At 56.8% G+C, this 25,085-nt stretch overlaps 1 protein-coding gene across 4 annotated transcripts in view; it reads right to left on the reverse strand.

Moving 5' to 3' along the window:
- LINGO1 (leucine rich repeat and Ig domain containing 1) overlaps positions 1-25,085 on the reverse strand; it is a 443,400-nt gene that overhangs the window by 305,580 nt on the left and 112,735 nt on the right. The window contains exon 1 of one of the 4 annotated variants that reach the window (XM_061347699.1): positions 4,390-4,540. The exons of the other annotated variants lie outside the window; for them this stretch is intronic. Within the exon in view, the coding sequence (XP_061203683.1) occupies positions 4,390-4,395 (6 nt within the window). The 5' untranslated portion in view covers positions 4,396-4,540. Of the gene's footprint in view, positions 1-4,389; positions 4,541-25,085 lie in introns of those variants that run through there. 4 annotated transcript variants of the gene reach the window in all.

Below are 25,085 nucleotides of genomic sequence, written 5' to 3' on the forward strand. Positions count from 1 at the left end.
TACTGAGATAACGGAGAGCAATGTGGGGTGATGGGGAACGCAACAGCGAGGGTGGCAGAGGCACCACGGGAACCAGCAGCAAGGGCAGGGGTGGGTGCTCCCAGGCCCATCCCCTGGGGAGCAGTGCCCGGTGTGTCCCCAAAGCAGGGCTCAGCCAAGCCTGCTGGCTCCAGCAGGTATTCTGCCATCTGAGCATCACTGGGGCCATAGGAACCATGCCCTGGGAAGCACAGCCCAGCCCCGCACCTCCTCACCCCCTGCAGGGACCCTCTGGGACCGTGCCCACCTCAGGACCCCAACCCCAGCCCTGAGACAAGGCACATAAGGGCTGCAGTGGGGAAAGGAAAGCCCTTGGCCTCTGACCAGGACATGTGCGTGTGCCTCTGGAGCCTGGGAGTCGTGTCCATGTGTGGACATGTGGCCACTGCAGGATGCTGTGGGCACCGGAAGACTCACTGGCTTATGGAAAACATTGTGGAAGAAAACATGCAGGGTGGTTAAACAGGAGCCATTTATGTGCCTATAACCAGCAGAATGAGTGAAACCAAGCCAAGCTCCCTGGCTCCCACAATGGGGATGCTGACCTGCTGCCTAGCCTGGTGCTGTGCTCCATTAGGAGATGTTTGGATAGGGTATGGGGCTGTGGAGGGCAAGGGATGGTGGCTGAGGTGTTGGCGATGCCAGAGGGAGGACTGATCCTCCGGTGGGGCTCACAGCAGTGCCCCCCAACACGGCCATGCTGCTGCCAGTGCATCAATGACCCTGCATCCCCTCGCAGGGCAAGGTGGGTTCTGTCAGTCACCCCCCAGTGCTGCTCCTGCGAGGTGGGAACCACCTGGGTCTTGCCCCAGCACAGCCCTTGGCTCCAGGGCTGTGGGCCCTGCTGCTCTCAGGGATGGAGGGAGCCTAAAGAGGGACAGGACCCTGTGTCATCCAGCAGCACTTATTCAATTGACCGGGTCACGCTGACAATTAACTCCGACACAGCCACCTCAGTGTGACCCGGCTGTGCCAGGGCAGAGGCCACGCTGTGCTGCTGACAGCACCGGGGTCCTGCCCTTCCCGAGCCAGTCCCGCTCCTCTCCCTGCCTGCATCGCCCTGTCCCAACGGCTGCAGGCTCCAACGGGCGCTCAGACGTGTCCCCAGCGGGGTCACAGGGAGCTGGGGCACGTGGCGGAGGCACGGAGAGCTCTCCCCATGCAGCCGTTCCCCTCTGCAAGCTCCAATCCTTACTCCCCTGGATGGAGAGAGAGAAGGGGATAAAAAATAGACTCGGAAGAAAATTGAGGCCGTGGCCTTCGGTTGGTTTCTGCCTTTATTTTTCTCGGGTTGTTTGATTTGAGTTAAGCGTTTGCAGCCCTCTTCTCTCTCATCCCAGCCTCCCCTGCTACCTAATGAGCTCTTCTGGCTCTTTTCCCACCAAAAGCCATTTCTGCTCATGCTAGGATAAACCCTGCTCCCTTCCCTTCAGCACAGAACGGAGGAGAGCTGCTGACTCAGTGACTGGATGTGTTCACCCTCCCTCGCCACGCTCCGGGCACCACCGGCTCTGCCCTCCTCTCACCAGCCCCAAGCTACTGCCATGGTGCTGAGCACAAAGGGGGAGTATGGGGACAAGGAGCCCACATTGGCCTGTGCCACGCAAGGAGAGGCAATGCGAGCCAACAGCACCAGCACAGCCCAAGCAGACTGCCCCAGGGGCCACAGCCAAGGGGGGACATGGAGAAGGGTCTCCAGCAGCTTCCACACCTGAAGGCTGGCAAACGAGTTGGTGGAGCCGCGCTGTCCACCAGGACATCCACAGAGATGTGGGTGCCCATCGCAAGCACAGCCTCGAGGGGGGACGCAGACATTGCCCAGTGTCACCCCAGCACCCAGCACATGGTGGAAGCACAACAGGTTGGGTTGAGCTTTGTAATTCATCAATTCCACTATAATTATACTGCAATTGTGGCGTTATCATAATGGGATTTCTCAAGCCCTGGAATAAAACTTGAAGTTACAGGATTTTATACTTGTTACATACATCAAGCAATATAAACTTCAGCATCATTACAGTGACTGTATTAAGTAGGAGACTCAAGGAACAATAAGTCATTCAGTCATGCTGTTAACCTTTCAGTGATATGAAACAGTGGTAATTAGAGGTATCACAGAGTAATTACGTTATAGGTGTAGAGTAACTGCAGCATGGTTCGGCATTACAGAACTATAACCATTTGTTTTGCAATTAAACCCTCCACAAAAAGGCTTGGAAAACCTGACTCTTCCCTAGGTGCTGCATTCCCCAGCTCCGGCATCTGCTCCAGTCCCTCCCTGCCCATCCCATGGGAGGCTCAGTGGAAGCAGGGGCTGCCCAAACAGCCGGTGCCACTGCCACAGCCCTGCCAGCTCCGAGGTGGCTGGGGGCTATAGCCCAGGGAGGAGAAGAAGCCCCTTCTTCTCCATGTTCTTAAGGTACCGAGCCAACGTGCTCCAGGAAGGAGCCCGGAGCCGCACATAGAAGGCATGGCAAGGGGGCTGTGGTGCTGGCGTGGGGCTGGGATGGGGTGGGATGGGATGGGTTGGGCAGTGCAGGCAGCCCTGGTAGGGTCCATGCAGCCCCGTGCAGTCACAGCTCCACGGCCATCTCCAGCAGGCGTGAAGGTCAGGTGAGGGCTGCTGCAAGTGGCAGAGCAGCGAGCAGAGGGTTAAGGCTGGCGGGAGGCTGGGATGGGGATGGGGAAGGGATTTCATTCCAGAGCCCGGCTCCGGTAGGTGGTGCAGGGGAAGGGGAGAGAGAAGGGAGAAGGGGATCTGTGGAGTGGGGCTGCTCCTGGGCATGCCCAAACTGCCCTGTCCCTGCGGGCAGAGAGCCCAGCATGGGCTGGGGGCTGTCACCGGTCCCTGCTGCAGGCCAGCACGGAGGGTCTCTTACTGGAAAGGGCGTTCGCTGTGGAAGGACCATGGATGGCAACTGCTCCGGTGGGAGCGACAGGCAGAGAGAGGCAGCAGAGCCTGGGCTTCACCAACCAGCAGCATCCAGCATGCACCCGCGGCGGGGGGACCTGGTCCCACCCGTGCCCACACTCACCCGCTGTCCCTCCCGCCTACTGCACATCGCTTTCACAGCACCCACACTCCCCTTTCTCCGGCGAGGCGGCACCTCCAGCCCCTGGAGCAAACCGTGCCTCTGCCCTCCGCTCGCACTATTTATACACCCAAGGTGAAAAACCCAATAACCTACACACGCTCTCAGAGAGCAACAAGCAATGGAACTGCCCGGGAGGGCTCCCGAAGCCCTTCTGGCCAGCACGCTCCGGAGCATCCCTGCAATCCTGCCTGCCTGAGAAGTCCCTTCCACATTAACCCCTTCGGTTTTCTGCCAGACCCAAACCGAGGGCTGAGCCCCTGCTGGCAGCCTGGCCAGCGCCCCCGCCCCGCGCCCAGCATCTCCCGTTCGCTGTGTGTGGGGCTGAGCTCAAGTGGGGGGAACCCTTCAGGGTCCCCAGAACTCCCCTGGAACCTGAGGGATCATCCCACCCAGCAGGAACTGCCCACGGCCCCCGACTCACCTACCTCCAGGCTGGGGGGCTGGTGATGGAGAGGTGAGCCCCTGCCATGGAAAATCACCCCCCATGGCTCCTGCCTTCCGCGCGGTCACTCAGAGCTCTCCCTGCCCGTATTTAACCCTTCGCGTTTCTGCCTTGGGGACAGGTAGAGGGACGATTCCTCCTCTTGAATTAACCCTCGCTGGCTGGGGGAGCTGGGCACTGCCTGCTTGAGGCTGATATCCCTGCTCCCCCGGCAGCGCTATCCCGGCCATACCCTACCTGAATTGTAATCTGCTCCAGAGCGGCTAACTCATCTGCTTAACTACCAGGGGAGCAGGAGGAGAGCTCCCACATCAGGATGCAGCCCTGCGCTCGCCTCAGCGCCACCGAGCCCCAGCCCTTCACCGGGCGAGTCAGCCCCGGGGGGCCGGGACCCCAGTCCCGGGTGGCTGGAAGCTGCCGATTCCCGCAGGGGCTGGAGCGAGGCAGGGAGCCGGGCAGGGCATCAGCAGAGGGAAGCCGCGCAGGCGGAGCGGGGCTGGGGCAGCCCCCGGAGGGGACGGAGGGCTCCAGGCCCCGGGGCACACGCTCGCCTCCAGCCCCACGCCCCGCAGTCCTCGGCCCCGCTGCCCCTCCGCGCCCGGCGGTGCCCGCTCCGCTCCCCGCCACCCGGCGCCGCTCCCGCGGCACGCACACACACACGCACCGGCCGTGCCCTCTCCTGTGCACGCACTGAGTTCCCCCGAGCACCAGCGCGGGTCCGGCCCGAGGGAGGGGTCGAGGACGGAGCCCCCCCCGCACCGCCGGTACCGCCAGCCCCGGTTCCCCCCGCCCCAGCACCCCCGTCTCGCTCACCTGCATCTCATCCTCGCCGGCGATCTCCTTCGGTCAGAAATGGCATCTCCCCTGGCCGCCCCCCCCGCCAAACCCTCCACCTGCAGTAACGCAGCTCCCCCTCTCCGCAGCGACAGCTCGAGAGGCGGCGGCGCTCCCGGGTCCGAGCCGCTCCCCCCCCTCCAACCCCTGCAGCCCCGAACCTCGGTCCGGGCGCGGGGCCGCCCTAGGGACGCTCGGTCACCGGCTGCCTCCGCTCCGCACCCGCCGTGCGGGGGGCGGCGGCGGCGCTGCGGACCGGCGGTGGCGGTGGCGGCATCGCCCCAGCGCGCTTGGCACGGCCCGGGCTCCGCTCGCCCGCTGCCGCCGGCCGGGTCTGCCGCGGCGGGGCCGGGCTGGGAGCCGCCGCCGCGCCGGCCCCCGCCTCCCCTCCGGGAGGAGCCGCCGGCGGGCGCGGGGCGGTGCGGGCACGGGAGCGGCGGCGGCAGCGCCAGTCCCCTCCTCCCGCCGCCTCCCCCGCTCCAGCGCGGCGAGGGGCGGCCCCCGGGGGCTGCGGGACGGGGCTCCCCGCGCACCGGCGCTGGGGCTGCCGCGCACCGCGACCGGTGGTACAGGAGAGCGGGGCTGGTGGCCCCCGCACCCCGCGCCGTCCCTGGCCCCCGCCCCGCGCTGCTCGCAGGGGCTGGGCTGGGCTGGGCTGGAGGACGGGTGCCGCCGGTCGCCCTTGCTTCAGTGCCCAGCCCAGGGAAGGTGCCGGGCAGCCCGGGGGTTCAGAGCGCTCGGTCCCACAGCAGATACCTCTGCAAAGCGTTTTGCACCTCTGCTTGTCACTGACACCCCATCCCCGCCCCGACACATGGGAGGAAAAGGGCTGTAAGGGGGGAACACCTCTGGTCTGGGCCCTAGTGGTCCCAAACGCCTCCTTGGAGGCTTGGTGCATGCTGAGCTGGTGGCATCTCCTTCAGGGCTAAGTGCACGACTTCCCGAGCGCTGCCCACTGCTTCACCCTCTTCCATAATGGACACTGATTTATCGAGCAGCATTAGCAGACTTGCCCGGCCCTGGCTCTTCCAGCAGCAGCCGGTTTCTCCAGCAATAATGGACATAAACTTTGCTTCTAATATGCATTTCCCCCCTCCTGCTTCCCCTCAGCAAGGCTCTTCCCACTCTGTCCTGCTTCTACCCAGCTGACCCCTGCCACGGGCCAAAGCAGACAGAACCAAAGCAGCTGCACCAGCGCCCTCCACATTGGCACCAGCCGCTTTGTTGAGTCCCATGAGCCTTCCCTTGGACGGCTCTTTCAGCCAGTGGGAGCTTTTGAAGATGATGGCTTGGCCTTCCTCCACCAGCCATTAACCAAGCTCAGGGATGGAGATTCCTATGCAGAGCATCCCTCTGGGCAGGCCTCCCTTCCTCCCTCCCGTGAAAGCAGAGCTGCGTGCTCACCCCAGCTCCTCCTGTGCAGTGGCATCCTTTCCTCCTATGCCTGTGCCTGCCTGTCCTGGAGCACCAGAGCCCAGCGGCCGTCCTGAAACCATGTCCCTGCATGGGCTACGAGCAAAGGCAGGGTGCAAGCCCCTCTCTGCACTCACACAGAGCCTGTTGCTTCCCTGGAGCTCGCACTGGAGCGTGTTCTCCTCCTGCCCAGCACATGCAAGCTTCTGAGCGGGGCAGCAACAAACAAGAGGCAGGCACAGCGAGCTCGCCAGCTGAGGGCTGAATCACTCCAGTTCCCTGCTCCCGCTCGCATTCCTGCCCATTCCTCCCGCGGGCGCAGACCCCGGCTCCCCTGGGGCAAAGCATCTTTGCGGCAACAAACAGCAGAGGGGGGACAGCGAGTGTGTGAATGCACGGCGTGCTCCGCTCCTCACATCGAGGAAATTCAGCCTGGCCCCTCTCAGTGGTCCTCAGACCTTTACTCAGTGCAAATCGATTCCTCTTATTGCGGCTATTTCAGCGATGCCATCGATGTTAATAGCACTTCACAAACACAGACAAAGCTTGCAATCTGAATGCGGCCAGGAAAAAAACACAGAGGACAAAAGACAGGCTAAGAGCTCTGAATGCTGTTTCTAATGTTTCCCCCCTCCGTGGTTAAAGCCCCAGTAAGTGCAGGGCACCGTGTATTCGATGCTGACACTCCAGGGTAATTCCTGGCATTGTCTGGTGTGAGAAGGGGAAATCCCACCTCAGCCCTTCCACACAGGCACGGTGAATCCGCCATGCAAGCGGCACTGCCGGCATGCGAGCGCGATGCTATGCGCTGCCTGGAAGCAGGGGGCCTTCCAAGACCGTCTTTCCCACCTCCGCTCCGATGCTGTCCCCACCCCGGCGGCGCGGCAGAGGACGGGGCTTGGTGTGCAGAGCAGGGATGAGCTTTTGGGCTGAGATGGCCCCTGTGCACGGCCTGCTAGGGACAGGTCCTGTGCAGAACCTGCCTTTCCCGTCCCCTCTGCGTGTGTGATTCCTGACTTGGGCACAAAGGAAGCATCTCTCCGTACCTGCTCTGCAGGCTGGGCACCGGGTACCAAGGCCCTTATCCACAGTGCTGGAGTTTAAGAGGAGCCGGTACGTTCAATCTGCCCCAGGAGCTGTCTGGGCTTTTCCCTTCCTCCACAAGGGTAACTCTCACCCCGCCTCATGGAGAACACTTCCTTACCCAACAGCCCCAAGGACACCTCAGGCAAAGGCAGATCCCAGCAGTAATAAACACTGCTGATCCCAGCAGGAACTGCACTGGCTCCCTCCTGGAAGCCCCAAAGGCTCCCCCATTTCTGCATTTACCGACCTGTCAATCATGAGCTGTGTGCTGGCAGATCCCCTGCGGCCTCCCTGCCCCTAAATGCTGCCCCAGGACTGGAGCAAGCCATCGGGACAGCTTCCCTCCTTCCCTCTCAAGGCTGAGATTCCCAAGACCAGTGAGCCTCATGGTTCACCCCACACAGCACTGGAAACAAGGATCTAGCTGGGACTGTCAGATTGTGCCCAGGTCTTCATGGGCCACCACTAGCCAGCATCTCATCACCACAGACAGACTACCACCAGGACTGAGATCATCCCACATGCACAGGGTAGCACAGCACACCCTTAACATAGGGTTAATATGAAGGTGAGCAGCAATGCAGCTCAAAGAGGTTAGGTTTATATCGTTACCTGGAAGAAGAGCATCAATGGGACATTAGAAAAAAGAACAGGAAAACTGGGTGCCATCATTCCTGCTTTTGTAGTGGGACATTCAGAGTTAAGGGTGAGCTTACTGTCAGTGCCTCTGAGGTGTGGTACAGGCGGCAGCGCACTGGGGACAGCCAGAAGTACACAACCAAACCTCACTGGAAGCGCTGCCCTCTCCTGCCCCACTAAGCCCCTACCTATTTGCAGCTTCATTCCCTTCTCCCAACAGCTGGAGACCAACTCCAGCCACTGTGGGAAGCCACAAAGATGCACTCAAATGGGCCAACCTCCTTCTTGCAGCATGGAGTGACTCGGAACAAGGGGCTCCATGCCCCCCGTGCAGCCCCAGCCTGCAGAGCACGCCGCAGGGAGCAGCTCCGCTCACAAGCCCTCCTCAAACATTTCCTCTTTGAAGCCTGCAGGGAGCAGCAAGAACATTTGGGTGTCCATCTGCGGGGGCTCATCCCTCAGACAGATGCTCCAGCTCTTTGCCACTGCCATCCTCAGATGATAACGGGCTGTGGCAGATGGTTCCCTTCTGTTGGCAGGAGGCAGGAGTTTATCCCTGCTCCGAGCTCCTTCCCAAAGAGGCGGCACCTGCACACATCACAAGGGACCAAGCCCCTTGCCCGGGCAACGGGAGCCAACCTGCCCCTTAGTGGGGCTCTTTATCTCTCTTGGTTTTGGTGCACATGTGCAGGAATCCCACAAAGGGTCCAGGAAGAGCTGTGCTGGCAGGAGGGAGATGGATTTTAATTACTCCCATTATTATTATAGTTCCTTTTCTTTCAGATTTTCACACTTTTGTCGTAACAAGCTGAGCTGAGAAAATACGTGCAAATGCCAGGCTGAGATAAGATGTACCACATCTTGAAGTACTGCCAGCACCAGCTCTGGGAACACCAGATCGGCTGTCTGCCCCTCCAGCCTCCTCCCTTTGTCAGCAAGGACAGAGAGGGATCTGCACCCGCTCTGCCCCTGCTTCGCATCCCCCTGGGGCTCCTCCTTCCTGCCCAGTCCCAACCAGTCCTTGGAGAAGGCAGCTGTAACCTCCTGGCTGTAGGGATGGGGATGGAGAGGGGATGCGGGTGCCTGGTGCTGGCCCTGCACAACACAGCCCTCTGCCCACCTCAGGGCTGCAGCAGGACCTGGGGATGTCCGAAAGCCCCTGGCTGCTGTGGGTGCAGTCACAGGAGAACCGTGCTCCCACACTGTGTTCCTTGGAGGTGGTGACATTTCGGGGTGCGTGCGGGGGAGTGGGATGGAGGGGCAACACAGGATATTCCTGCTCCCCCGTCCCCACAGCCATCTGGATGTGTACTGATGCCTCCTCACAGCAGGCTGAGTCAGTCCAGTGGCTTCTCATTATCAGCTGGAGGGAGTCCAAATCCTGCATTGTACGGCTGCTCCTGAGTGAAATTGAGGATCGTTATCAAGCATCATCATAATGGTTTCTCTCTGTATGTCTTGTACGGCTCCTTGCCCTGGTCAGCTGATTGACTTGGAGCAGAAGGAGGCCATGTACCAAAAATCCCTCAACCACAACTTGGGACTGCTATGGCTGGAGCCATGCAATGTCCCCATTGTGCAGGCCATTGAGGGTGATCCCAACGCTGTTCCCAGCACAGGCTGACTTGCTGGGAGGCTGCAGCCTCTGCAGCAGCAGCAGCCACACAGCCAAGCCCATGTCCAGGCATCTCTGCTCAGCTGAAGCGGGGTGAGAGGCAGGAGCCTTGCCCATCTCCAACATGACATGACCCCCACGATGCTCCAGAGAACAGGCAGAAAGAGGAGAAAACCTTTCTGGAGCCCCCCTCAAGCCAGTGCTGCTGAAGGGGACACGAGATGCTGGTGCACAGGGGCTGCCCCAGCTCAGCTCACCCAAGTCTGTGCCAGGGCACTGCAACCACCTCATCCTGTTCAAGCTCAGGGCACAGAAATTAGGTCTTGCAAAGAAATGCTCTGCTGCAGAGAGAGGCCACATGTCCTGATGTCAGCCTGACTCAAGTGCCTCATAGCTTCAATGCTCTGTCAAGCAGCCTGAACACGCCATGGGAAGGGCTACAGAAAAAAGCTCTATTAAATTCTTAAGCTCATTGACACATATACAGAAGGTATTAATAATATCAAGCATCTCAGCTGTTGTAGCCCACATCCAGAAGATGAAAGATAATTTCTGGGACAAGGAGGTTATGACAGTGAGAGCTTTTTAACAGCTTGGTGTAAGAATAGGAACCGCACAATGGGACAAAGAGTGATGATTAAAGATCTTCACACAAAGGAGAGAGGGGCTGGAGACAGCGCAGAGTGTAGAGGACATGAGAGTCGTGTCAGATGCCCACGCAGAGGAAGAAGAAGCTGTGCTGGACAAGGAGGATGGGAAGGTGGTGCGGGATGTCCCGCTGGGGCTGACTCACAGATGCTTGGCAACTAACAGAAAGGGGTCGAGGTCCCTTGGGGGGATGAAACGGGCTCCTCACCTTGAAGTCTAGAGGAGGTTTGCAGCCAGCCTGGCAAGGGGTGCAGGGAACGGGGATGCTGGGGAGAAGGGAGCTGTGCTGGAGCCTGGGCAAACACATTGGAAGGGCAAGGGGTGGTCTGGCACGGGGCAGGCAGAGGAGGGAGCTCTGCTTCCCTAAGGCCAGAGCTGGAGAAGTGGAGGCAGCGGATGCAGCACCCGGATACCCTCGGAAGTGTAATCATCACTAACACCCTCAGTGTTTCTCTGTGTGCATACATGCTCCCCTAATGTACACGCACATGTAAACAGCCTCCCAGTGACATTTGCACACCCAATTACATCTGCGTATCATTGATTTACATGCACAGTTGGAGAGCAATTAAAACACTGGAGCCTGCTTTGCACGTTCCCAGGGCCACGCCGTGACCCCACGCTGGGGAGGAAGAGGACCCCAGCTGGCCTGGTCCCGTACACCTCGTGCCTTTGGATCTCCCTCCCCTGCAGCGGCGTGCGTGGTGAGCTCACACCGGTGCCCTCTCCTGCACCTCCTTCATCTGCAGCAGCCCCAAACCCAGCCACAACGTTTGCTGTTTGCTCAACTCCTGTCATAAGTGACTGGCGCCTCTCCAAAAAGGATTAAAAGCGGGGAGTGAGAAACATAAAAGCTCATGTAATTATGTGCAAAAAGCCCCTTAATAATTTATAGACGGAGAGGGTAAATATCTTCGTGTGTTATTCAAGTGTAGCTCATTGTCCCGTTTGGCTTATACCCAGAGTGCACGCATCACAGGCTTTATCCGGGAGGCTGTTTTGCCTTTAATACCTTTCATAAATTATTGAATTTATAAAGAGGAAAGCAGGTGTCATGTCGCTCCTATAAACAGCTTGTTAGTTAAAACTAACAGAGGTGGGAGCAACAGTTTCCTCTTGCCTTGTCTAGCTCCTCTCCTGCTGCCCCTGCTGTCATCTGCGGTGCGGCGCAGACCCCGAGCCAGGCAGAGCAGTGGCATTTGGCTAAAATCCTGAGGTCCCAGGGAAATCAGGAGCAGTGGCTGCAGAGGTGGGCTGGGGCACCCCTGCCCTCTAGCTTCACGAGACCTACTTGTGCCCTTGGTGCAGGCTGAGGAGGGCCTGAGCACGGAGAGGAGGAGAGGGCCCCTGGCTCCATGCCCTGCCGTGGCATCATCAAATCATGGAATCAAGCAGGCTGGAAAAGCCCTTTAAGCTCATCAAGCCCAATGGCTCCCCATCAGTGCCAAAGCCACCACTAACCCATGGCACCGAGGCCTCATCTCCACGCTGTGTGAACACTTGCAGGGACGGTGCCTGCAGCCCTGCCCTGGGCAGCCTGTTCCAATGCCTGAGCACCTCTGGGGCAGGAATTGTTCCTCAGCTCCATCTAAACCTGCCCTGGTGCAGCTTGAGGCCGGTTCCTCTTGTCCCATCCCTTGTTCCTTGGGAGCAGAGACCGACCCCCCCTCACTACATCCTCCTTCCAGCCTGGAGGTCCTCTCACCCCTGTCTCTCCCCATCTCCATCAGAGCAGGGCCAAGCTGCGAAGGCTGCTCCTGAGTGCAGGGATTTGGTTGCAGGCTGGGTGGGGGAAGCACAGCACCTCCCTGGGCTTTTTGCTGAGTGAGGCAGGGTGTGAGAAGGCCGCCCCTAAAAACAGCCGACGTGTGACTGAGTCAGGCAGCGCGCATCTGCGCGAGGGAGGCAGCCCGAGCGCCCGCGCACAGGAAAGCCAATGTGCAAGAGCACCCACACAGCCCCCCCGACCCACCCAGCCCATGCAGACCCCCCCATGCAGGCCATGACCCCCGGGTGCAGGCTGGGTCCTCCCCTGCACCGTGGGATGGGGTGCAGCCGCCACGCAGCACTGAGGCACAGCAAGCGGGCGCTTGGGGAGCAGCTGGTTCGGAGGCTCCGCTTTCACACCCATGAGAGAGTCAGTGCAGTGATGAGCCCCCACACACACCCGCTCCAAATATAATCCATATGCATTAAAAAACAGAGACGGAAAGGGGAGCCATCAGAGGTATTTTAAACAGAGTTTCGAGCTAGTGCCAAATCCGGGTGGATGCACTGCACAGCAAAGAACCCACATGGAAAACGTTGCTGTGGTGAAGCTGGCAGTGCCAGCATCCCTAGTCTATGGCATGGCACGGCACAGAGACGGGGATGCACGGAGCAACCCAAGCTGCTTCAGTCCATGACTGCCAGCAGCAAGGCACGTTTGAGCCACATGATGAATGTTGGACCCTTGAAGAAGACCCAGCAGGGCCTTGCAGGCATGGGAAACGGGAACTAAAACTATTGATAATCAATTAACTCCTTCAATTACAGAAGCCTAATGAGGTAGCACAAAGTCAGCTCTAATGAACATCAGTTTAACAGAGGCGGTTCCTCAGGGCGCTGCTTTTTGACTCAATCTTCACAAGGTAGGAAACACTGCAAAAGTACCAAGCAATTAGTGTCACTTAATGAACACCCATTCCCTGCTCTCTGCAGAGCTGGCAGGGCACAGGTAGTGTGTGACTGTCACAGTACAGGGTGTCCCTGACCCCTGGGACAGGTCCTGCCCTTTGCCCATGGGTCCTCAGCACGCTGTCCCACCAGCAGGGGGGCCTGGGAGGTGGCTGTGCTGCTGCAGCTTTGCAGGCAGCATGGAGCTCGTTTATCCCAACGGAGAGCAGGGATCCTCGGGATGCTGCCGGATGCATCAGCTGCTGTAAGATGAAGCGAGTGTCACAGGGCCCAGCGCTCCCCTAGAGGCAGCTATTTTTTCCTTCGCTTTGGTGACAACAGCGTAAGTGACAAAACAAATGTCACTGCCCGCCGGCCGCATCCTACATGGAAAACTGCCGGGTCCCATGGAGTGCACAGGGAGGGTAATGGAGGGGAGATGCTGCTCTCCCCCCCGCCTAGCAAAGCATCATCCCTAACACTGTGCCCATCACAGGGGCAAGCTGCGCCAGGAGGAATCCCGGTGGAGGGCAGCGTGGCTGTCCTTGCTCAGTGGGACACTGGTGATCCGGAGCAGGGGATCTCCCACAAAGCAGGAATCCCGGCGGTGCCATCCCCTCGGAAGGCACAGTGCTGCACCGACTGCGCTGGGGAGGGATTTACATACTAAGGAGCCTCCAGCAGAGTAAAAGACAACCTAACATCTATTTTGGGTCTGAAAGCCAAAGGCTCTATTTCAAATCCGCTAATCAGGTGAGAATACAGCAACCTCGTGCAGAGTGGAGCTGGAAGGAGGGGGAGCACCCAGCTCCTGGCAGGTCCCCATAGGGGCTGGAGGGGCCTTTATAGCAATGTGGTCCCACTGCCCCATCAGCACCAACCAGAATTGGGCTTACAGGGGTGTCCAAAGCTGAACCAGAGCACAAATGCTCTGAAGAAAGTAAAGAGGGAGGGGAAAATCCCCCCACATCTCTTGGGTCTGAGCGCTGTTCCAAGGGGTGCAATGTGTGGGGTAGCCCCAGGGCAAATGTTCCCTTGGTGCAGCTTGGGGAGAGTGTATGGAGGAGGTGGGGAGCCTGGAAGCCATTCCTGCCCTCCCTGTGCAGAGCTAGGCCAGAGCTTCGTGGGAGGAACCCAGGGGTCTCCCAGGATCGCTGGTGAGGATAAGCCAGAAGGGAAGTGCAAGGCAGTGGATTGGAGGAAGAAGATGAGGGAGGTAGATACAGGTAGGGAGCAGAACAGCCTCACATGCCTGGTACTAGACCCATAGGAAAATCTGAATCTGGGAATCTCAAATTCCCATGAGCAACTTAACTGAGACCAGTGTAACCAGCAACTGCCTCTAGCTCTTACCAGTGTGACAGCACCAGCTGCAGATGGAACCTTGGCAGGGTATCGGACCCACCGCTCAAATGGCCCTAAGGTATACCCAGGGGATGGTGCCCTGGCCTGGCTGCTGGGCAGGGGTGCACCTCTCCCCTCCAACCCTCCCAGTGCCTATGCTCCCTGCAGCGTGGAGGGGAATCACAGTATCACAGTATGTTAGCGATTGGAAGGGACCTCAAAAGATCATCTAGTCCAATCCCCCTGCCGGAGCAGGAGCACCTAGATAAGGTTACACAGGAACGTGTCCAGGCGGGTTTTGAATGTCTCCAGAGAAGGAGACTCCACAACCTCCCTGGGCAGCCTGTTCCAGTGTTCTGTCACCCTCACTGAGAAGAAGTTTCTTCTCAAGTTTAAGTGGAACCTCTTGTGCTCCAGTTTGCACCCATTTCCCCTTGTCCTATCATTGTTTGCCACTGAGAAGAGCCTGGCTCCATCCTCGTGACACTCCCCCTTTAGATATTTATATACACTAATAAGGTCACCCCTCAGTCTCCTCCAAACTATAGAGACCCAGCTCCCTCAGTCTTTCCTCATAAGGGAGATGCTCCACTCCCTTAATCATCTTAGTTGCCCTAATGTGGGCGCTGGTCCTGGCTGGCATCCCCAAACCATCTTGTCAGAGAATCACTGCATCAACCGGGCTGGAAAAGACCTTCAAGCTCATCAAGTCCAGCCCTGCCAAGGCCACCACTAACCCATGGCACTGAGGCCTCGTCTCCACGCTGTGTGAACACTTGCAGGGACGGTGACTGCAGCCCTGCCCTGGGCAGCCTGTTCCAATGCCTGAGCACCCTCTGGGGAAGGAATTGTTCCTCAGCTCCATCTAAATGGCCAGGAAAGGTGCTGACAGTGGGTCTCAGGAGTGTGAAATGCCTGGGGAGGTGCAGTGCAGGCTGTTGTACAGAGGCTGCTGGAAGAGCAGGTTTCATTAACAGCTACACAGCTCCAGGCACTGGAGATTATTCCCGTCTCATTTCTTGTTTGGTCGACTTATTCAAAGACTATTAATGGATTAACTGAAATTCTTAGGATGCTGGAGCAGCTTCTTCACAGGGCTTTTGGGAGGTGGAAGGGCAGCTTCCATGTTACCCTGGAGCAAGTGGGAACAACGAGAGGCGCAGGGTCCTGGCAGCAGCAGCTCCCTTCTCCAAAGCTGGCCCTGCTGCACAGAAACAGCGCTGTCTGGAGGGCAGCACATCACAGGCTCCAAGCCACGCGGGCCCTCCTGCCTCCTTCCCTCTCGCATCTGCAGCTTCTGGGCTCCGTTTCATGGGGGCTGGGGACACAGGGGACCGAACCCAGGCATGTGGGAAGTCTTCCCACAACCTTCTGTTGCCACGTCCTCCTCCCCGCAGGCAACTCCCACTGGGGTTGTCGCTCTGATAAGCTCTGATTCCTTGTCCCAGGAGGTCCCATGGCCATGCCCTGGTCTCCCCACAGCCCATGGATAAGCAACCCCACAGCATCCTTTGTTTTCCTGGGCACATGTAGCAGAGTCTTCCCCCTTCTCACCCCCTTCCCCATCAACTGGCAAAGCCCCAGCGGTTTCCCCCGGAGAGCATGTGGTGATACACAGCATAAAACTACTGCAGATAATTAAAGGATTGAGCGGGGCATTGGAGAAGAGCAGGGAGCTTGCAACATCCATAAATAGCTCGCCTTGCCGAGCTGATTAACTCCTTGCTTGTTCTTGCCAAAGTGCAGACCCCAAAGGGATGGTGCCTGTGCAGGAATAGGGGTGGAAAGTTCAGGAGCGTATTTTTAAACCATTCAAGGCGCACTCCGGCTGAGTGATGCGTTATTGCCTGTGTGTGTCACTTGAAATGTCTCATGAATGCAAGGGGGAAGGAAAAAAAGCACCGTTCTGCCTCTCTAAACTCCCACCCCTCTGCTCCTACCCAAATAACATCAGGCTAGAGCTGACAGGCGAAAGCAAAGCACTGCAAGGGAAGGCTGGTTAAAAGCAGCATGAAATGCTCTTCTCTGGCAGGAAGAGGGCTGGTTTACAGGGCTGGGCACAACAACAGTGGGGAAGCAGGGAAGAGTCTGCTAGAACAACACCGGGGTCCCCAAGGAGGCCCCAGGATGGGCAGTACACCTCTGTTCCTAATGGAGATGGTGTCCTTCATCTCCCATGGCATGGCAATACTGGATGTAGAGTCAGTAGCCCAAGTCAGTAGCCAAGGAGAAGCAGGGTCTTGACCATTGCCGCAGAAGCACAGGAGGCACCAACCCGTGGCTCACCCCTGGGTCAGAACAGGATGGCATCACCTCCATGACACAGTGCAAGGGGGCTGGCACTTGGTGACAGTGACTGTGTGCCTGTCCCCAGTGCTGGCAGCCAGCCTCAAGCTGTGGCTGGAGACAGAGATACCAAAGAGCCTGACAAATGGCTGGAGCCATGGCGAGATACAGTGGGACAGAGGGAAAACAAACCAGAAAGTGGGAAATCATTCCTCTCCTAAATGATGCTGATGTAATTAAGCAGCACAGGCTTTACGAATGATACCATCTCTGCCCTCGAAACACATCATTACCTCTCTCTGGTACAGCAGTACTTTTAAATACATATTTCCTCTTCAAATGCCAGAGGAGAAGGCTCTGTGGCTGGGATGCTGGGATCCGTTGCTAATCACCTCTTATTTCACCCAGTGGCAGGGAAGCGTTTGGTGGGGAGCTGTGGCTCTCCTGCACGCACACCTCTGGTCCCAGTTACCGCTACATGCTTCTCCCCTTCTCCTCCCTGCCACCAATGGAAGTGATAACAGAGCTGAACCTGCATCCTCCAACCCCAGAGGGTTTGAGCTTCCCCATGCCCAGCCTGCCTGCAATACCAGTACCCCCAGAATCCCTCGACCCAAGCTATGTGAGCCCCTCCCATGCTGTTTTCCTTAGGAGAACATCAGGGAGAAGAGGTATTTCACCAGCTGCTGACGTGAGCTGGTTTTCCCCCTCTGCATCCTCCCTGTCCCAGCAGGGTCTGGGTGATGCTCTCACTTTAGGTGCAATCTGAGTTCTTCTGTTCCCAGATAACTCCCGTAGGCCATGCCATGTCTGCCATGAGTGCTCCCCGCAACAGATTAGAGAGGCCCGAGCAAGAACGAAGGGCTTTTGTGCTAGAAATTGAAAGTTGATGGAGTGTGTCATAGGAAAATGACAACAACCTACTGTACCTCGAAAGACAATTATTTTTCCCTCATTGGAAGTGATTGAATTTCTCCATCAGTGACACTACTAATGTCGTCAACACCAACAGCTCTCTTAAGGAAAGGCTCTTTCTCAGCTGTGGAACTGAGAGTTCCTCAGAGCTGCTCTTTCCTCCCCTCCCTGCTTCATCCTTGCTCATTTGCAGGACGTGCTCAGCTCATGGCCAGCCCAGAGACCAACTCATAGGTCACATTCACCCTCCCTCCCCATCCCTGTGGCTCACAAATGCATGCCTCCATCAGAGCTGCTCCTCCACACTCTTTCTGAATATGCTACGGCTGGAAATGACAGAGCTGAATCATGTCCCTTCCCTGGGATTGGCCATAGCACCGCTAACTGCATTACAGCAGAGGGGCCATGCTCGGCTGGCTGATGTATGGACCCCGAAGAAGCTGGGAGACACAATGCGCTTTCTAGAGGTGGGGAAAAGGGTCAGGCTGCACCTCTGAATGCTGTGGGGTTACAGGTTCATACAGACACTGGCACCCTGGAGCTCTCCCTGCAGACCTGGAGCACCATGCTCAGGCAATTCCAGCCTCCTCCACCATCACCTTCAGTGTCACGGACACTGTGCTGGTGATGGACACTGGCCTGGGGATGCCCTGCAGCACGTGGGGCTCATACCAGGGTGAAGGGATCAGCGCTGCTACCCAAAAGCCCCTTTTCCAAGTACATCCCATAGCATCAACCTGCACTGTGCAGCTGAGGCTCCTCACAAGCCTTATGCTTCCTCTCCATGGAGGACCCTGGGTGAGCACAGCGCTCACAGGTCACTGCCTGCCCCGTGCTGGTGCTGTGCAGGGAAACATCCCAGCTGGAAGGACAGGGAGGGAGATGCCACGTCGAGGCGAGCAGTGAGGCTGGCAGGCAGGCCTGTCACCCTGCTCTGCTCTGCTCTGCTCTGGGGGTGCCACACAGGCTTGGGGGGAGAAACACGCACGCTCCGGCGGCTTTCAGCGCCACAGATGTTGTGTGGGTTGGGAGCACATATGTTAGATATACACACATCTACGCGTGTGTGCGTATATATATACACAGACATGTATGAGAGAGACGATTATAGGTACAGATTTACATATATAATCAACACCAGAAATTACTGCAGAGTTTTTAAGACAGCAGAATCAGCCCCAGATATCAGAAAATGCCTATCTTTATCTCTACCCACTCTGCTTGTGCCTTTGGTTAAGCTGGTGAATGCCACGTGCCAGAGACCCAGCTGGGAAGGGTGCTGGAAGGGTGCTGGGGAGGCAGGATGGGTCCTGGGAGAGTGCTGGTGAAGCAGGGCTGCTCATCTCCCACACACTCTGTACAGTATCCCAGGAAAGAGCAAAGCATCCTCCCAGGCCTAAAGCCATGCACAGGGTACACTGGTACCTAAACCCTATAGCCTGAGAGGGAACCCGAACACAGCCTGTATTCATGAACAAGCCAGGTTCATGGACAAACCATATCACTAATGGAGAGAAAAGGCCTCTCAGGGGCAGGATTAATCTCCTCCCAAGGTAGCTGCCTGACAAAGGCCAGATGAATTGTGCCTGGACCTTTTTTCCTCCCCACTGTCTATAAATGCCATGCACCCCGTGGGCTCGGAGCAGGTACCTACAGGTGAAGCAATTCCAAGTAGGCAGCCACTGCTCCGGATCAAGCCTGGAGTAGATCCACCTGCAGGCAGCACAGGGAAGCAAGCACAGAGCCCTGCTCAGGGTTTGGAACCCTGAGATTTGTTCCAGCCACATGGCTCGGCTGTTAGAAAGTTATGACCGCTCCAGCTTGGGAAGGGAAACTTTGCCATTCATTGTACCACATAGCCCCGAGCAGTATCACCCAGCTGTAAAGTACTTCGCAGCTGACTCAATGTCACATTTAAGTGCTGGGTGCATCAGAATTCAGGATGCTTCAGAAAGGTTATGTAAACCATTACATCAAATCCTGGGAGAGTTATTAAGGTGTGCGGCAGAGCATGGGAGAATGGGTGATTATCTCACAGCAGTGCTATGGAACCAACACGAGCGATGTCCAGCTTAAGGATGTAACTCATTCTCCTTACAAGCAGCATTTTGTTTTTCCCTAGTGCTTCTTAAAGAAGAAGGAGAAAAATCTGTTCACCATCAAAGAATTTCCTACTCTGGAACCAGCACTGGGGAGATAAGAAGGTTTGGAAAATGGAAAGTTTCTATTGGAAAAGACTTCTATCCCCCCACTCCCTCCTTATGGAATGTTGTGTTTTAAATTCAGTGTGGTCTATTAACTCCAAATGTATCCTATTCATCTGAACTTGTACCTTTGAGGACCAGGGGGAGGACTGCATGGAGTTACCTGCTATGGACTCTTGAACCTCTCAAAAGTACGTGGTCTCCCCAGGGAGTTCCTTAAGTCTGCAGCGCTTGTCTGCAAGGACATGAAAGCATCTGCAGGGGCCTGCAATTCCTCAGCGTTTGGAATGGACCCAGCCAGTCTGAAAGGCATTAAGAAATCTGTAGAAGCAGCAAATGCATTTTGTAAAGCCCAGAGCCGATCTGTTTGGGTTAAATAACAGTAAGAAGCTTGCAGGGGCAACATGAGGGCTTCGGAAATGGCAGGCTCGAAGCAGCCAGCTGAAGGAGCTCTGTAAGTCAGCAGCCATTGTGGTGCTGTGAGAAAGCAGCCCAGACATGTTAATTACAAAAGCATCACTGATGGAGGTCCTGCAGCATCCTGCCTGGAGCATCCCCCACGTGGCAATGCTGCCTCCTCCTGAGAAGAGCCGCCAAAACCACTAAAGCTGTCTTGTAGATCTCCTAATCCCACAGGATTTATACACCCCATCTCCATGTCAAGCAGCCTACATCCACCTCTGGGTGAACCATTGGGATGTTGCCCCTTTGTGCACCAAACAACAAGGGATGAGCCTTCCTAGACCGAACCCTACCTAGCACGTGGTCCTGGGCCAGCAGCTCCTTAACTGTGGTCCAGGACCCAGGCATGAGTCTTGGCGGATGCACGGGGATGCTGCATGGGATACATGGGCTGTGCCTCCCCATCCTCATGCATGCACACTCACACTCAGCCCCTTCACAGAGGAGAAAAACATCGCTGAGTAATTCCTGGACTAAACGGGCGGTGTAATAGAGGGTTCAGACCTGTACTTGCGCTGCTGTCACCCCCTCTGGTGGGTTATGAATGTAATACACGCCACTGGCATTTCAACTCTCATTTCCATTTTGCTGTGTATTCAGCTGTGTGCAATCGTGCTGGGGCTGAACAAGGGGGCAGTGACTCGGAGGTGGGCTCCAGCAGTGCCTGGGCACTGCCCGGGCTGAGCTGCATGACAGAGCTGGATAGAAGTGCCTTTAAATAGCGCAGTGCTGCTCCTTCAAGCCTAAAAGCACTGCTATTGAATAAACCCTGCGCAAGCCCGGGACCCTGGAGGGGGACTTGACCCAGCTTTGCCCATGGGAATGGTGCTGAGGGTCTCAGTTGTATTAGGACCAGAGGTGGTCTGTAATGTTACAGGTAGCTCTAAACCCTCCAAAGTTACACAGGTAACCCAGCACCTGCAGGGAAGCTGCAGGGGGATGTGTCCTCCCCTGAAGGTGGCAGGGGAGCTGTGCCCATGGGATGCTGTGGAGATGTGTCTGGGCTGGAGCCAATCTTGACCTGCGCCATGCATAAAAGGAGCCTGGTCTCTTGGGCCACCGGCTGGCACCTTTCACTGATGTTAACATTCATTTAAGAGAAATAACAAAAACCCCCAACATGGACTAATTAGCTAATGACATTATTTTGGCCTGATGTGCCATATAATTAAACAACTAATAAACGGCAAGAGTCCTGTGCTGCTGAGCCTCCTGAGTCAATACCGCGCTATTACCACGCTGTAATTGAGTTTACTGAGAACCTCAGCAGAGACGTCCCAGAGCCCATGCAAGGAATGGTATTGAAACAGCCACCAGAGACCCACCTGCTGGATAAAGGAGAAACACAAACCTTTTAATCTACTCTACAGCCCCAACTCACACACGGAGAAGGTAAGTTTGTGCTTTGCGCTGTAGTAAATGCATCTGCTACAGAGGAGGGTGCACGCAACCGAGGGGTGGGGGGTACATGTGCAAGAGCTGCCATGGCAGCAACAGAGGCTTCCTGGGCTCTGGGGAGGGTGGGAGTGGGATGCAATTTGGCTTGTCCTCACTTCTGCATAAATGCTTCCAAAAGTCTATTTCTTGGTATCCAGAATGTTTAAATGTTTCCATAAAAAAGTGCATTTTTAGTGTACTTCTGGTGAAAGAACCCAAAAGGTGCATTGGTGCTACTGAAAGGGCTCAGGGGCAGCTCAAGGTTTCCTCCCAAAGCCCTGGCCTTTGGAGACCAAGCACCCCAACTTAATGCTGTGCCAGCTGGCTGCGAATGGGCCAGGAGCTGGATTTGGGGCTGCAAAACTCCCTTCTGTTTTTTCTAGTGCTTGTAGGAAAGGAGGAGAGGAGTGGGTTGGCAACCACGCTCCCACTTGAGTCATGAAGCACCCACAGATGTCTCGGTACCATTTGCTGTCCCTGGGGCAGGGCTCCTCCAAGGCGATGCTGTTCTATGGGCACGTTGCAAACCAGATGTGATGAGCACACGACCTTTGTGTGCACTCAAGAGCCCCAGCTCCAACCCTGCAGCACCCAGGCTCACTCGCAGTGTGCAGCCCTGCTCCCAAGCCCGTGTCCTCACATGCCCCTCATGCTCTTCCTCCTCACCTCCCTTCTCTGGCAATGCCAGGCAAGAGGTTCCCATCTCCCGACCGCTCTCGGGCTGAGCCTGAAAGCTTCGCCGTGGCACAGCAGCATCTGTCATGCCAAGGCAGAGGCACAAGCCTCTCGCACTGTGCTGCTGTCAGGTCCCTGCACGGCAGCAGCGGGCAGAGCCCGAGTCCTGCTGGCAGGCAGCAGGCTCCACGCTGGGAGCCTCCTGGTGACAGTGCAACAGGAGGACAGGGCGATGCGAGGGATGGGCACTGCAGCTGCGTAGCCAGGAGCCAAGGCAGCCTCTGCAGACCTGTGCTCTTCACATGGGGTAGGACAGTGGCTGCAGCTCAGTAGGTGGCAGGGGGGTTGGAACTTCATGATCTTAAGGTCCTTTCCAACCCTAACTATTCTATGATTCTATGATATCTGGCACCCATGTTCCATACTAGAAATGGGGCCCAGAGAGAAATGCAGCAGGAGCCTGGCCAGGAAGCCCCATCCCAGGGGTTGCAGCCACAGCTGGTGCAGCCTCAGAGCTCCTGTTGAGCAGCGCTTCTCTGAGCAGGGACCTCAGCATCCTTGGCCCTGGCACCCTGGCTCAGTTTCCACCTGCATCCTGCTACAGACCTGCGGCTTGTTCCCGTCATGCAGAGCTCCTCAGGAAAAGGGGACTGGAGACAGAATGATGAGGGAGCCCAAAGGGACCACTCCTAACCTTTACTCCCAGCTTCAGCTTAGCACAGACCACATCATCATGAGCTCTGGGATCAAACCCACAAGGGTTCCTCACTTAAACCCACTGTCAGTATTTAAGACAGACGCACAGCTCTGACTTCAAGAGTGCAGTTTGGAAGCAGTCTAAGCTTTGGTGCTGGTGTGCGAGGAGCCTCCAGCCACCTCATTACAGTGGGAGAGGGATGGCGGCCAAGGGATAGAATGATGATGAGTAAAAGGGTATATCAAGAGGAGCAAATCACGTGCTTGCAGAAGGGCAGGGACCGGGTACCCACCAGCCCCATGGCTGCAGAGGCTTGGGGGAAGAGAGGGGCATGCAGAGGCTCAACGACAGCAGAGCTGCTGCTGACAGTGAGAGGCAGCTCCTGTCGTTAGCAGGAGCCAGGCTCTGCCAACACCAACACTGAGAGTGCTGAAAACAAGATGTGCGGCCGTGTGTCCTTGCCGTCAATCAGCAGCATGCGGGGAGCGCGCTGCGGCGGCTCCGGCTCCATCTGCCATGGAGGAGGGCTCCTGGTTCCACCGAAATCACCCCACGTGGAACTGCCCCACTAGTGTCTGGCCAGGGGAGGAGGTGGGAATGTGCTCTGTCCCCATGGCTGCTCAGGGAAAGCCACCCTTGCCCACTGCCCTCCCATGCCCATGGGGAGGGACTAAGGAGAAACATGTGCTGATGCTGTGCGAGGTTTGGAGAGGTGCTTGTGCGGAGAGCAATTCCTGCACTGGAGCACTGCTCACAGAGCACTCGGAGCCGTGCTGAGCATAGGCAGGGTGTACCGGTGCGGACCTGACCCTCTGCTGCGGGGCCACTGCCTGCAGGCTGCACCCATGGGACAACCTTGTTCTGGTGCCTCAGCAGCAGCATGGGGTGCACAAAGACCTTCCCCAACACTGGGGTGGGCACGGTGGTGTGACCCCCAGGACTCTCCCATGCCACACACAGCGGGAGAAGACACCCAGACCCCAGCCTGCTGAGGTGTCTCCTCCTGGGGGAAACAGGCTGTGGAGAGCAGGTGAATTGCACACCCAGCACTGGTTGGAGGTGCACCCATGGCAGGGCAGCACCCAGACCCCCAAGGCATCACCACCCCTGCCCCAGATAAGGCTCTGCTCTGGTTTCCTCCCCTTGGGCCAAGCTTCCCTCTGTGTTGTGAATGCAAAGTTCAAATCCAGCCACTGCTCCCACACCTCATCTGCCAGGACAGAAAGCTGGTGCTGGGCATCACCTTCCCTTGGCAAGCACTGCAGCAGCCCCACCAACATGGGGATCTGCACTTCCTTAAACACCTAAAGCTCTATGCTCACATAATGATCTCTGGGGAGCTTCCTCAGGTTCCCCAGAGCCCAACTCCCAAAGCACAAACGTCCAAGCCCCTGCTCCCACCCCTAAGGTGCCAGCGCAGAAAGCTGGTGCTGGGCATCCCCTTCCCTTGCCAAGTCCCTGCGCCTTCCCTTTTGTCTCTCATTTCTGTGCTGACATTTGGAAGGAAATTTGTTTTCCTCCTCGAAGCCCAGGAATCCATGCCCAAAGAGCACTCAGGCCCAAAGAGCCGAGAAGACAAACATATTTGGACGTGTGATTTCACAGTCGCTACGTTGATAGCTTTCAGAGGCCGGGTTCTGTCCATCAATTATCTGCACTGTGCATTCAGACGTGATATGGGAGAACAAAACCCGACTCATCAGAGGGGAAGAGAGGTGAGTGAACACCACGACTGGTTAAACAGAGCAGCTCACACTGGATGGGTTAAGGGAGGTATTTCTCTCCTGCTCTCTTTCCCCACCCCAGCACAAGAGGAGGAGATCCACCACAGCCACCTCTCCCTGATTTTTTGGCCAAGAGATGCAGCACAGAACAGAATCTGCAGAAGAGACTTTGAAGCAGAGACATTTCGAATGGGATTTTTAAAGCTATTCAGGCCCCTCTCTTCCCTCTGGCCTGCAGGTACTTAGGAACGCTTTGCACATAAAGAATTATTTGTCTAATATATCACGTTAGAATGCGAGATGACATATCCAGGACAGACTTTTGTAGAAAGCAGAGTTTTAAAAGCAGAGTTTGAGCAGTCCCAGGAGGGACTGGGGCACATAAAGCAAGCGGTGGAAGCAGCAATGACTCTGTTCCACCTAGACAAGGGTATTGTTTGAATTCCCTGTCCCTAGGAAAGACAATTCCTAATGGCAGCTCTCAGCTCAGTGCAGTGGAGGCTCTGAGACCCACAGGGAGTGACGGGGTGGTCCCAGGATGCTGAGGGGGACAGGGAGCCGTTTCCAACACTGTGCAGACAGGAGCTGCAGATGGGGAGTGAGGGGAGTTGGTTCTGGTCCCCCAAACCATTTGCCTCTCCTTTGGCTCCCAAAAGACTCAAACACTGACTTGACAGTGGGATTAAATGATAATAATTGCCTTTCCTCAGGGGATGGGATGGGTGATGCAGGGCAGACCCTCCTGTGCAGAAGGGTCCCACAGGGCTGCCCCATATGGAGGCTCCCCAGAGCAGCAGGTAGGCTCTAACCCACACCCCCTTTGCTGGGGCATCTTCCCATCTGTGCTTAGGCAACCCATATGTGGGGCCAGTGCG

The sequence above is a fragment of the Neopsephotus bourkii genome, unplaced genomic scaffold, assembly GCF_033783945.1.
Source record: "Neopsephotus bourkii isolate Nb327-2 ecotype Australia unplaced genomic scaffold, CSIRO-AGI_Nbou_v1 NB_318, whole genome shotgun sequence".
Classification (NCBI taxonomy): domain Eukaryota; kingdom Metazoa; phylum Chordata; class Aves; order Psittaciformes; family Psittacidae; genus Neopsephotus; species Neopsephotus bourkii.